The following is a 14,869-nucleotide window of genomic DNA, read 5'->3' on the forward strand; positions in this document are numbered from 1 at the left end:
AGCTCCTCATAAAGCAGCTTTTGAACTGTTGCAATTTTTAGCCCAGGTTCTAATGATACTCGGAATTTTTTTTTATTGCAACGCAAGTTACCTGGTCTTGTGAGTTCTAGACCTAAATGTCATGTATGTAAGGACATGCAGTTCAGAAGAGGGAGAGAACAACAATCTAAAATTAAAATAGAATTTAGATTAAAACGTTTGTTCCAGCTTTGTGTCCGATGCTCTGTAGATCATTCTCACTGAATACAATAGTTTATTTTAATAAACCTGCTTATTTGGACTCAATGATCTTAAAAGTCTTTCCCAACCTAAAGAGTTCTATGACTATTGATTCTCTTCAGGAAATGCACTCTTTTTCTTTTCCTGTGTAATTTTAAGTTGATTAAAAAGAAACAAATCAGCAAGTGATTTTGCTTTCTGAGGGGGTTGAGTTTACTAACTAAATTATTTTTCATTTCACACAAAGTTAATTATTTCTGTTACTGCTTGTTATGCAGCTTTATCAAGTATATCTGGATGTAGCAGCTAGTATGTTATGTTCTGCTCTAAACCCCTAAACAGTTCTTACCACTTCATTAGCTTTGCTAGGTAACCAGATATCTTAAGCAGTAGATGGTTTTGCCATCAACTTGTTTTAGAAAAAATACCAGGAATTTTTCTAACAAATTATCATTTGCTATGATATCAGTTTGTTATGTTTTATAAGGAAGAAATATTTTTATTTCAAGGTAATTTAGTTCACTGCAAAAAGTCACAAAATTAGCCTTTTATGTTAAATGAAAGCAACATGGCTTAGCAGGAATGTATTTTTCTTGTTCACTTAGGTCTTATCATTAAGTATGTTTTGTCACTAGGGTTCTGTTGGTTTTGTGAGATTCCTTACGTAACTGGAACAGTTCATATGAGTAATCAATGTGAAATGTTTTGTCTAGTGTCTTTTCATCTTAATCCATTATTTAAATAAATATAATTAGTTTACATTAGAAGTTGTGCTTGAAATTGTAAAATAAAAGTGAACAAAAATGGGTGCATAGATTAGGGAAACGTACTAGGCATGGCTTTGCAGCTTGGGGTACCAAACTAATGGGGAGGAGTGAGCGGCAGAGGGAAGGAAGAGACAACTCCTGCTGTTAACTACACAGTTCAGAGGTTTAGAGCAGTCAAGCGGTAAGAATACCTGCACGTGAGAGCAAAGGCAGGTAGGGCCAGGACCACTATGTTGTTGCAGAAAAGGAGAAATCGAGCTCAGATAAACTGAGTTCTGTTCTAATCCATTTCAATGCAAAACCAGCAGGGTTTGCTTGAACTGCCTTTATCAGCATCTGAAGCTAAAAAGGTTTTTAGCACTGGTGTATGTGAGGAGTGCCAACACAGTCCTTTCTTTTGTTACACTGCAATATAGGGGCATAATGAAGCACAGCTGGAAAAGAGCATGTGTTTGTCCACTGGTCATAATTTCACAGACACACACCTGTAGTCTATTTTGTTGTTATTATTACTGCTGCCAGTTTGATTCTTAGAATGAATCTAGCTTGGTAGCTAAGGTATTACTCAATTCCTGGAGTTAATTGGTCAGGTGAACATCTCCGTCTTTAAAAAAAAGTTACATTGTTTGTAGAACAATTTGAAAGAAAGACCTGAATTTACCATAAAAGCATCAGAAGGCGAATGAAAAGCATATTGTTACTAAACAAAAAATTGTGGGGCCTGATTCAGGAATTCTGTGTGTATAAGCAGCCTTATTAAAAAAATACAGCAGCCCTACTATTGTATTCCCATTCTGAAGGGCAGAAGAGGTGAAGACAAATCTATTCTGTGATAAAACGTTTCAGAAATGGTTTGCAGTAGTAACTTGTAGTTAAAGAATTTGAGACAGGCTCTTGATTTGAGTGGTACTGGGTCTGCACATTTTAAAAAACACAGACTCTGTGGGGGGGGCAGTTGTTTTCTTTTGTTTGTTTTGTAAAAGAGGACTATTTCACATATCCAGTTTAGCACTTGACAGCGCAAATGGTAGACTTGGTGCAGTGGAGGTAACTTCTGGGTTGGTGGCTGAGGAATTGAAAGAAGCAGGACCAGGATATTTTAAATTGGATTAGTCTACAGTGAAATTTTTCCTTGGTATCACAGCTGTAATTTCATTTTCTCTTGATCCCCTTTCCCCACAGAGAGCTTAGCATGCTAGCTTTAACCAGATTTCTGATTATATGGCATATGCATTTACAGTCTGTTTCTGTTGGGTGCCGTATAGGCTCTGGCTGTTCAAGCTGTGAGGCAGCTGCGGAGCCTTTTCACATACTGGCTCAAGTTCAGCACTGCACTAGCACTTAGGCTGCTTGTGATCAGCTTGAGGTGCAGGTAGAATGAATTCCCATCTAGCTACAAAAGACCACATACACATACAGAAAGAGGAAAGACTTCCTAGACTGTAGTGGTCAACACTTTAGTTGAAGTGCTTGATGATCTTAGTTCTATTTAATTATTTAACTAGAGTCTGTCACATACGCACTGTTAAAATTAGCCCTGCTCTTCAAAATACCTGCTAAGTTGCATGTACTGAATAAATTTAGAGATTTGTATTAGACTTTTCTGTTGAAATGCTAGGTTCATTAATATCTTCATCACCTCACTGCCATCGGATCACCTGCCAGGGCAAATCTGTCTTGCATTGAGCATGAACATTTACCATTTCTGGCAATCAATAAGCATAGACAGTACAGCATTCATGTTAACTTTAGGCCTTTTGTGGGAAGATGGACAATAACTAGTCTAGGCATAGACTTAGGGAATTGCCTATGTGCTAGATCAAGTACTGTTAAGGTCTGTGAGAGTGAAGTGACACTTTCAAAATTCTGTGAACTAATTTGTACCAGTGGAGTAGATTTGTGCCAGATCCACACCAAGTGAAATGCAGGAGCATCTGTGTGGAACAAGACAAAGTGTATCAGTCTCTTCGTAGGATGAGCTTGTGCTTATAAAAGTGTTGTAAGAACATGAGTATACAGAAATACTTATTACCCCAGGATATCACCACAGCTGGTTTGGTAGTTCATTGTGTAAGGATTTTCAGAGGTCTCTGTTGTCTCTGTGTCTTTGCTTTAAATAGGTTTTGATTTGTTGGGTTGTTTTTTTTCTCTGCATGTACTGTCCTTTAAGCTCATTTGTGCTTTTGCTACCCAGAACATCTGTGACAGCATGATCCCCACTGAATAAGATTGTGTGAAAAATTGCTTACTCTGTTTTAGAGCTTTTGCTTAATAATTACAAATATGTTGATGTTACAAAGTGGAGAAAATTGCACTTATGTAAGGAAGGTAAATGAAGGGTGGATGGTCTATGCCTTCCATAAGCCGTACATAAAGAATGATGAACCACTGTCCTAGTTGTTTCTTGTAAGCTACTGATGATAGTTATTGGCTGCCTACCAGTTGATAATACCTGAAGTCTGACATAAGGATAAAGTAACGTGTGAAATGTCTGGAAAACAGAACTGTGTAACAAGGAGAAATCCAAATAGATATATTCCATATAACTGAATTATTGTGGCCCAATAGTTGTGAGTAGATGTTAAGGCACACACTTTAATTAGCAGTGAATGATAATCTGCTGTGTGGTTGCTGAGTCGGTATGTATTTAAGAACTGATTGGTGTTTTGTAGACTCTTTATCTTTACATAAACGTTGGCCAGAACAGCACATACAAGTTGAGTAATGTTGTGTGTGTGTTTCTTAATAGTGTGTAATAGATTTGCTAAATGTTGGACTGACCTAAAAATCCAGGTTAGAAGTGACACTTCGGTGCCTAGCCTGCCAGCAATATTTATGCTAATGGTTTCTTTTCAAAGAATTCAGTATCCTTAAGTCCTTCACAAAAAATTGTCAAAATTCTACCAAAAAATATTTTGATTATGATAGCTTAAAACAATGACTTGATCAAGGAACCATGAAGCAAATCAGGGATTAAAATAAATGAATGACAGTATTGATCATCTGCTCAGTATATTGTGTGATACTGCATCTTCCTACTAGCTCTGTCTGCTCTGAGCTATTATTGTAAAAAACACTCCTCTGGGTTCAGACTGAACAGCATGTGTAATGTCTGTGACAGTTTGAGCCCTTGGAGATGGAATTGGTTGAGCACAGTAGTCTATTCAGATAAATGTAGGGGACTCATTCACATGGAAATCATTCCTGGCACTGCTGATACAAAGTATGAGTGAAAGAGGAAACAAAAAGGAGCCACAGAGGGCTGCACTCCCGGCACCAGTATATCAGCAAAGCTTCATTGTTCACAATGCATGTAAGTTACTTTACATCTCATCAGTCTCACCCAAAGTTTTAAGAGGTAGGGGTGAGACATAGTCCTACAGTAAAAGATTACTTTACATTCATTTGCAACCTGGTTCTCATTTATGTGTGTAAATAAACCATGATATGCTGTTACAGCCAGCAAACTTTCAAGTGAAGTGATTTTAATCTTCCTTAAAAGCCCGTGGATGTTCTTCTGTAGTACTGAAAAGTTGGATGAGTCTAGTATCGGTAAAGAGGGTAGAAAAAATGCAGAGGTAGCCGGTACCAGCAAAAGTCTGGTGTTATACCTAGGAAATCTGTATTTGTCTGAATTTTGCGGTCAGATAGGCTTCCACTAGGAGGAGTTGTCATCATGCTCTTACGCTGTAAGGGTGTCAGACTTGTGCTTTAATTCTTTAACTCACTTGATGGAAAATGCAATTACTTGTAGTTACAATGTGAAGTATCTATAAAGTCCAGCAATATCTGACTAGCTCGTTGTACTTGCTGCTAATCGGTATTAATACACATACGAAAGGAAGCTCGCAGCTTGTGATATCTTACAAGCAAACATGTTTGTCATTAGGGCAAAATTGATTACCTTTTCTGGAGATTACAATTTATTTTCAATTTCACATTTTCCACAGAATATTGTATTAACTTGAGAATTTCAGAGGTTTATATTCTTTTTTAATAGTCACAGTTAAGGGAAAAGCTTGAAATGAAATGCCAGGATGTCTAGAAGGAGGCAAGAGGGGAAAAAGTTAAATCTCGTATGTGCACATTCTTAGGATATTTTTGTTTAGTTGGTTTTTATTTAACACGTTGCAAATATTATGACTTAAAAAGATGGTGGTTTAGAAGTTCTAATGGGACATAAATTCAAGCAGTAACTGTATTACATTAAATTTAAAGTACAAATGAAAGTGTATGCTTCCTTTGATCTGTTTGCTACTAGAGTGTCGCAGGAGTTGCTACTCCAGCGTCACATGTGGTGATACACTGTTTTGCTTTGTTTCTCATACTGTTTTCCAGTACTCATCTCTCTACTGCCATCATATTTAATTATTTAATGAATTATATATGTTTTGGTAGTTTTTCAGCAATACACTTTTGCATAAGACTCCTGTGGGGTAAAGAGACAGAGACCTTAATCAAGCCAGTCTTTTCATTAGGAGAAGGGGACTGATTAAGACTTGTATCAACTTGGTATGTTTAAAAGACTTTCAGATTGTTCTAGAGCAAAAGAAAATGGATATTTATACTTCTTGAGTATCGCAAACCAGAACTGAAGTTTTTACATGCAGCTTTACTATTTCTCTTGTCAGAGGGCCTTGATTTTTGCACTGAATCAAACAGCTGCAGCGACTTAGAGTGCTGCCACTCCCCAGCTGTCTTTCCCATCCCTTTGCCATAGTTGTTTCCACAACACAGTTGGCAGAAATAAGAGAGTCTGTACCTCGTTTGCTGTATCTTGAAGTTCAAGATGGATTAAAAGGGTGCATGTTTACATACAGACTGCGATCTGGATGGCAGAGGAGTCCGTAACCTGCAGCAAAATTTGAGAGGAGATTGAATGTCTCAAATTCACACTTTTGCTGCTTGACCGCTTCGTCATCATTGCTTGATTTGTGCCAGCCCAAGTTTTTCTGTGGCTGTTCAGTGAAGGAAATAAGAGACCTGATTTGACTTGGAATAGCAACCCGTTCCTCTGCGTCATTTTCTCTGCCAGATCAAGTCTCTGAGCCCCTTCACTGCACAGTCAAGGAAGTGCTAGTGCTGGCACAGCAAAGAAATCAGTGCAAGGCAGAGCCAAGCGGAGTTGGAGGTTAGTAATAAATGGTAGCTACATAAACTGGCTTTACAAGTGGTGCCACCAGACATGTAACCATAGCTGGAAGCAACTGAAGACTGATGGTTGGAGTCAAATGAATTCGGCAGAGAAAAGCAAAGCGGTGTTTAGACAATCTGTTGGAATACAAATACATTTCTTCTCTATTAATTTTTATTCTCATCTCTGGAAAGCACAGTAGCTAAATGCTTGATAAAACTATAAGAAAATTGTTCTTTTACAATATATTAAGGGCATATTTGGTAAAGACAAGGTATTTCCACAATTGTGGACAAGTTTAGCATTTTGTGTGGACAATATAGGTAAATATCAGTTTATGTTAGCAGAGTTTCAGTTGAATTAACTTTAATGAGGTTTGGGTAGAAAAAAGAAGGAAAAATAAGATTAAACACACACAAAAAAATGTGTATCAGTTAGCCAAAGACCTTGGACCTTTTTTTTTTTTTCATTTGGTCCAAAACAAATGTTGTTATTCAAGCTTTTTTATTATCTGCTGAAGTAAGAAAATCTGTTATTTGCTTCTTCAGCACAGAAGGCAAAATTGAAAATGCAAATACATTTCTAAATTTTTTGAGAACATGATATGCAACCTAACGAATTTAACACCATTTATGTCAGCCATTACTGTGTACTGCCAGCAGCATGGTATGCACTGCAAATGCGTAGTCCTTTGGAGTGGTCTAATTTATTTGCTTAGGCTGATAATATTTAGGATGCCAGTTGCTTCTACTCTACTAGCTTACCCCAAATTACTTAAAACCCCAGTATTTGTTTGCATACTCTATACGTACAAATACATTTATTTTACATAGCTGATGTGACTCATCACATAGGAATGTCAGTCTTTGAATCTGTTTTAAATTGGATCTCTACAAGAGAAATTCTGCATACTTTCCTCTGTGTTTCAGCAAAAATCACGACCAATCAAAATAATACACTGGAAAAAGTAAAAATGTAATGATGAAAATTCAGCTGTATGATACTATTTACGAAAAAGCTAGAATTTGTAATAAAGCTGACTGTAGCTAACGCCTTGCTAGCTCTAGCACATAACATGTGCACTGAAGGTTCATCATGTTCAGTTAATTTGTCCTTGTAGTTTTCTTTCTTCTTTCTCCCAGCACAGTATGAGGTTATGAAAATGAAAGAAGTACATTAGGTATGTGGTTTGACAGATATTTTATAAATTGCTAATTACTATTGCCTATGCTCTTTCGACAGCCTTCATTTTTTAGATAATTGTAAGACTGCATTTTTTTCCTTTCTGTAGTATGAACAACACTGAAAGGGAGTCAATGAAGTAGATTTTTTATGTCCTTTTTGTGGTCAACTTACTGAGTACCTGCTCTTATGTTCTTTTTGTGGTAGACTTACCGAGTACCTGCTCATGCTTTCCCCCTGCCCGTATACATATACTTCCAGATTTTTTCTGAGATCTGCTCAGTTGCCTGTTCCACTTCCTTCACATGCTGCCTTATGGAAATAGCTTGATCTTACATTTTCTCCTTTTCCAGTACTGTGATAGCACCTTGTCTCTTTTATTACTATTTTAACTCAGCATGCTTACGTGGTACTGAGAATAGTTGTATGTCAACAGATGATTCATAATTGTATGGATGTAATTAGTTTCCAAGAGAACTAAGTATGTATTTCACCTTACTAGGCCACAGATTTTCTGAACTGAAATTGCACATCTTTATGTTATCTTAAGTAAAATAATTGGATCATCCACATTTTTTCCCATTATTTACCTCTTCTTGTGTTTTTTCTACATGTTATAACAAGGATTTATCAGAGGTATTACTTTTGTATGTTCTATTTTGTGAAATCATCATCACTGTAAGAACATTAGCCTTTTTTTTTTTTTCATTATGTTCTTAGGTTTTCTTTTTCCCTCTTCACCCTTGATGCCCTCTGTATGTGGTTTGTACATAGGTCACATACCCATCTGTGACATTTTCTTACATAAGATGTTTTTTAATGGAAGTCTAGAGATGGAATCTGACTGTAGTAATTAATGCATGATGAGTATTTGTTGCCTGTTATTCCTTTTCATGCAGAATTAACCAAAACTTGAAGGTTTTGCATATTGTTCCTATTTGAAGAAAAAAAACAGCGGTGGTAGCTTATCTTTGATGTCATCCAGTTTATATGCAAGGTACCAAGCTCTGTTTCTGGTGAAACAGGATTTTCAGTCATAGTTTCCCACTCCTTTCAGCCGCAGTCCTTGGCTCAAGAAGTGCTTTCTGTGGACTGTCTAGTGCATGGTGCCAGTATTTGTTTGCTTTGTGTCCTGACACTTTGATTCTGCTGATGGATTGCTTTTCAGGTATTTCTGCTGCTTCTGTCTCTTGCCCTGGTCTTGCAGATGCCATTCCCTTTTTCCTAGCAGGAAAGATGCAGATGGCTTTTTAATACGCTGGTTTTGATCAGTGCATTACCAGCCTGTTATGGCCTTACTAGATTAGGAGAACCACGCTTAAGTCTTAACTAGAAAAATTCTGGCTTTCATTTAAGGCAGTATGCTAGAGCAAAACTTATGGAAATTATGGCAGTTTAGCATTATGTATTAACAAATCCTGGGGAAGAAGGTTACTTTTCTGAGTAAGATGTTACCACTGCCATCAAGATGAAACAAGCTTTGGGTGATTGACCGGTATCTTCTGACTCTCTCGCTCTGCATCTAGTATTCCTTTTACAGAACAGTCAGCTTCTGAGATTTTTCCAAAATACACAGATTTATTGTCTTAATCTGTACTACTGACAACATGATTTACACTTGGCAAATTGTTTAAAGAAGGGAGAGGAGAAACAGAAATATGACTCGAGCTGCAAAAGAAAAGATAGTTCTTTTGTATTAAGATGGCAAAATCTCTGAGAGGTGGCATCGCAAGATGATGACCACTTCCAGCTTTTCTATTTTTTTCATTTCTGCATTCAAAACCTGGCACTCCCGTGGCAGAAGCATTCTGCCATTCAACCATGCATTACAATAGAGTATTCAAGAAATACCTGTCTAAATTGCTTAGTTAAGCATAAATAGTTAAGATGTGATCAGCAAAGAGAGCATACCTTTGCTCAGTGTTATTACTTAGCGCCACAGTACAGGACCTGAGGTGTACAGAATGTTGTATTGGAAGGTCAGCTTTATTGAGGCTGCAATTTAGAGGGTTTGTTGATTTCACTGATGTCAAAGGAAAATAAAAGTGCATCTGAAAATGAAAGTACATCTGAAAACAAAAAAACCTGGTGGACCCTTGATTCAAGGGAGTTAGTTAAGAAGGCATGCAAAGTTCAAGTGATGAAGAAAACTCTTAACTCATGAAAGTGTCCAATAAATCAATTTTTCCTGATAAATGATTGTGTCACAGCAGGAGGCTAGTCTTAAATTGGAAGTACAATATAAGTCAATTTTGCTGAAGTAGAAAAGGCACAGCAAGAGAAATTGCTTTGCAGATGAGATGAAATTGCTGGCTCACCTGAGTAACTTTGGTGGGGACAGGATTACACCATGATAACAAGGCTTGCTCCTTGTCATATTAGGGCCTGAATTCCCAAGGGAGGCTGAAAAAGGAGCATGAATTGTTGTCCCTGGAATACTGAACTATATCCACACAGTGACTTGGAGTTACTTGGCCTTGGCATCTCTGTAAATATGCACATACCCACTTTTCAGAAATTACAGTGAAGCTAATTTGATGAAACCATAGCTGAATTAAGAATCTGGTATGAGATATCATTTACCTTGTGTCTGGAGTATAACAAACCAACATCACCAGCAGCATCTTTTGATAGTTCTGGGATATTGTGGTAGAGGAAAAAAGAAAGCAATGAATTATCAGCATAGTAAAGTCTTGCAGTATGAACAGTTGGATTTACAAGTTACATATAGAACACCTTTCTGTGTTCTTCTGCTTCACATATGCCCTGATAGGTATGACTGCAACTGCGAGCGTGTTACGAAGGTAATACAGAAAAGCACTCTGAGAGTAAAAGCAAAGTTCAGTTCAGTAGGTCAGAGTGCCACCATAGGAACCTCCTGTTATTACCCATTTGATAACTTTCTGGCAGCAACGTATCTCATAAAAACCTCTGAACAGCTGGTGTTCAGAAACAAAATTGTACGAACCTAGGTTGGATCTAAATTGTTTATTTTGATGTAAAAAACCCTGAAATTGTATAAATTATGTGGGTAATACTGCAAGACCTTCCACATAAGGATTTCAGAATACTGTAACGTCACTCCTGAGCTCCTTAAGTAATAACAGAAGCAAAAGTCTCACTGAACAAATGAAAGCAAGTCATGGAGCAACCATGGCTTTATCCCATAAAAATCTGGTGACCTGACTAAACTTATGATGACCTCTTTATTGCAGGAAACCTGAGATATATGGGAAGTGACGGTGTTTAGAATGGGTAAATAGAACATAGATCTGGTATTGCCCTCCAATATACGCAGTCAACTTAGATTTTTGTTTTCTTCCTTCCTCTGGAAAGGAAGGGTATTCATTTCTCAGTGGGGAAAAAATATGTGTCCAACATCTGCCACACACCTTGCCAGTGTGTTTATAATCACATATGGGATGTTAAAAAATGATGGCATTACCTGCCCTAAGCAAGAGTTAATCCTATTTTTAGTAATAAAAATAAATAGTGTTAAGAGTAGAAGAATAATAGGAAACTCCCTCTGCCTAAACCAGTTCTCATAATCATATATTTAGGGTCATTTACAATTTATTATGTAATTCCATTTTACTCTTACCATTTTTACTTTGCACTTACCATTCAGATCAGGCTCTGAATATATCTTGTGTCCTGACCACTAGGTTGTACCCTGCATCCAATTAACAGTGTAATATTGGTTAAATAAGAGATGTTAATGTTTCTGTCACCTTTCTTCACCAAACCTGCCATTAGCAGAAGGATCAGAAAGGAGATTTATGGGTCCCCGTCCCCCCACCCCCCCCCCCATGCCTTTCAGCTGTAGGAACAAATTTTTCGTTAAAACAGTAGGGGAAGAATCTGCACAGGTGTCAAAAAATAAAATAATCCCATTCAGAGGTGTAGGTGCATTGAAAAAAATGTATCTTGGATCTCTTAATGTCTTGTCATGCCAGGTTGATATTTTCTGCTTGCACTTGAATTTCCTTTTGTATGGGGATTTGGAGGCGGGAGGCTTATTGGTGGGGGGGAGTTGTTTGTTTTGATTTTATATAAATTAATAACAGCAAATGCAGCTGGCCAAGTAAGATTAGATAGCTGTTGTTTATCACTATATTGTTTAAAGAGAATGTTGCTATTCTGGGATTCCTTTCATGCTTAGTGCAGAATTTCTCTTTGTTCTGGAATGGTAAGTGTGGTGACTCTCGAACAATTCTTGTAGATGTTTTTAAATTGTCATGTAAACGCATGGAAGCTAAGTATTCAAAATTAAATATAACATTTGTAGTCTTAAAAATATATTGCTAGTGAAGTTGTTAAACCGTTTAGGAGCAAGTTCCTTTATGATAACAAAATTAAAGGCTGTGACTGAACTAGAAGTGTATGAACCAGAAGAAAAACTATTTGTTCATGGGTTTACTAATGTCCTAACCAAAACACCTAGCTGTGTTTTCCTTTTATCCCTCTGAAAATCTTTTGCCTTTGTTGACCGTCCTGCAATCTGAAAGTAGCTATTTAAAGCAAGCAATAAATGGAAGATTTCAGTGGCTGAGCTTGTCGCTTCACATAAAAATGTTCCCTGTGGCTTTAATGTTCCTCAAATAAATTCTTTTGTGGTGTGTCTGTGAAATGTTGAGATTTTCTGATCAATGTTACTCTACAAGATGTTCTTGGTTACTGTAATACCACCATTTTTTAGATGTTTACTTGTCATCCATAGCCTGCAATGTTCTCACAATAATAAAAATCCTGCAATAAAGCAAGTAATATAGCAGAGTATTCTGGTTGGATGATAGAGGGATTTCACAATGCCATTTGCAGATAAGCTGGTTTGTTCTCTAATGGATCATGAAGTGACGAATTCCAAGATTACAGCTTCTGCAGTGTAATGGTGTATGTGTCTCTGGAATGTGACCTTCTTTCCAAGATTGACAATTGAGACAAGATTTGTAGTGGCTTCCAAAACAACGTTTGGTCCAAAATATTGTATGTCTTACTAACAGTACTTGTCCTAATTTAAGTGCTTTTAAAATATTTCTAGGAATGTATTGTACTTTAGCGCAGGTAATACTGCTACTGCAGCCTACCTTTCTGCAGAGCAGTGGTTTTCGTTTTGCAATTTGTATTAAAACAAACAAAAGCTTCAACACTTTTCTAGTGTTCCAAGAATTATAATGCTAAACAGCTTTCTCTGTCTGTCAGAAAGCCACACTGGCTCTTTGCTGACAATAACATGTCAGCCTTTGGGCCGGTTCTTGTCACATGTTCAGAGTAGACCTGTGTTGGAACAAGGGGGTTGTGACTGGAAAGTTGTAATTCCAGTTGGTTTATACAGAGGTAATGAGCAAGTACTTTTCCTGAAGTATAGATGAGAAGAAAATCTTCAAATAAAAAGATGTATCAAAAGTCTATGATTAAAGACACTGCATGTCTGAACATGAGCATTTCCTGCTTCTGGCATCAGTGCTCTGCTAGGAAATGCTTAGGTCATAAATTCACAGATTTAGAATTGGGCATCCTTGAATTTACTTAAGATATGCTCAAACTTACAAATAGAAATCTCTTCAGAAACTCAGCAATTCTTTGGAAACGTAAGTATTTGTTTATGTAGATCTTACATAACTGCTTACATAGAGCAGTGATGTTGGGAGAATATTTTATGTGTCTGTCTTGTCTTCCTGTGTCTATTGTGTCCATCTCAACATCTGGGTTTTATTTCATTTTAGCAACTGAGAAAAAAGTACCAAAAATTATTTATTTACAGCTAACTCAAATTCAGATGACATCATGACAGAGACCAGACTGTAACAATCTCTCAACTGCTTTTGTTGTAGAAATATTCCATAACAGGTTGACTTTAGCTATGTTCATGTTAGACAAACACCCACCACAGAATCTTTTTAATTTTGACTGTCTCACAGAATATGCAATTTCATTCACTTTGTTTGTGTTATTACAGATAACATTGTTCCTTTTGCTGTTCCTCTTCATTTTTTACATTTTGTCATATGTGTTACTCGTGAGAAGAATGGCATTGTCACTGAATGAGCGTATTGAGGAACATTCCCTTTGGATACAAAGACTGAGTATTTTATTAATTGATACTACAATATTGAGTGACTGTTGATTAATCTTCTAAAAGATTAATTCAGCTGTGAGAGCTCAACAATAGTCTTCAACGTTCCCTGTTTATATGAAGATTACAATGAAACAATTAAATGTAATAATCTTAATGCATAGATAACTACCTATTACCAAGCAGCCAAGAAAGTATTAATTTCTTTGGCCGTGATGGTAGAACCAGATGGCTCCATGCTATCAAGTGCTTTCTGCATTGTTCAGTTATTTAACATTCCTAAGCAACAGTATTTTTAATTTGGTTTTGGGTTGTTTTTTTTCAGAGTCAAAGGCATTGTGAGGTGAAATGAAGTGTCTGCCCATTTTTAACTGGCTGACCCAGCTTGGTCTTGCAGAATATTGCATGCTCTTTGAACAATATGACGGCATAGAGGTAAGAATGGGCTTTTTCAATAACATTCTTGAGACTATGTCAAGCAAGATGACGTAATGTAAGTGATGTATGTTCCATGGTACAATGGTGGAACAAAACCCCTGAAGGTTGATTGTTAGCTTTTGTCTTAGGAAAGGGGAAGATAAAACCCAATGTCTTTTGTAACTGTGTACTGAAACTCACAGATAAATAGTCACTTACTGGTGAGCTAGATAAAATGAATGTTTTACTGGTTTTAATGCTGCTTGTCCTATGTTAGTCTTGGCTGTCTCAGTGTAACAAATGGGCATGTTCATCAGAGCAAGAACACATAGATAATATTTGTTCTGCAAAAGTTAACACATAAATTTAATTCTTAAAATTCAGAACTTGATAAAATAGCAACTTACGTGCTGTTATAGGAAGTTGTTTATGGGTAAATGAGTAGTGTGTGGCTTAAGAATATTCTCTAATGAGCAAATACCCCATTACAGAAGGACCTTACCTCAGTCATCTTGAAGATACCTAGAAATTGATTCAGAAATTCTTAGGAAGCCCTTTTCCTACAGGTTTTTACTTGGTCAAAATTTTGTCTTTATTGTCAATTTTGTGTTTTCAGTTCTCACCATCCATGTATAGATTTATTGACTCTTATGTACTATATCATAAATCAAATATTGCATTGGCATGCTTTAGTTCTGCCTTGCTGTATTCCTAATTCATCAAATAAATGCAAATAATACAACTGAATATTCTCACCAAGTCAAAATATCCTTGGTTTCACTTTTAAACAATTTTTCTACAATTTTATTTTGTCACTAATTCAAGCTTCATGAACTGGCACAAAAGTTTATTTGAAATCAGCTTCTGTGTCACATCTGTGCTGCTTGTATGCCAGAATTCTTAATGAGTCCCATAGCAATCTCATAATGCAAACAAAATAAAATTTAAAGGATTTTAAATATAATTCGAATTTTTCACGGCTAGGAAAAGGACAGTATTTTCTACTTTCCCAAACAGACTCAGTAAGAACCACGTTGGAAGATGATGTTATGTGATTCATACTGCCATTGTAAC

At 36.7% G+C, this 14,869-nt stretch overlaps 1 protein-coding gene across 4 annotated transcripts in view; it reads left to right on the top strand.

Moving 5' to 3' along the window:
* The window catches only part of BCAR3 (BCAR3 adaptor protein, NSP family member), a 116,248-nt gene that overhangs the window by 26,446 nt on the left and 74,933 nt on the right, over nt 1-14,869 (top strand). For 3 of the 4 annotated variants that reach the window (XM_055815540.1, XM_055815539.1, XM_055815542.1), the window contains one exon: nt 13,704-13,813. In XM_055815540.1, coding sequence (XP_055671515.1) covers nt 13,727-13,813 — 87 coding nt within the window. In that variant the 5' untranslated portion in view covers nt 13,704-13,726. Of the gene's footprint in view, nt 1-13,701; nt 13,814-14,869 lie in introns of those variants that run through there. The other variant, XM_055815541.1, reaches the window with a different exon arrangement.

The sequence above is a fragment of the Falco peregrinus genome, chromosome 10 (genome assembly GCF_023634155.1).
Source record: "Falco peregrinus isolate bFalPer1 chromosome 10, bFalPer1.pri, whole genome shotgun sequence".
NCBI lineage: Eukaryota > Metazoa > Chordata > Aves > Falconiformes > Falconidae > Falco > Falco peregrinus.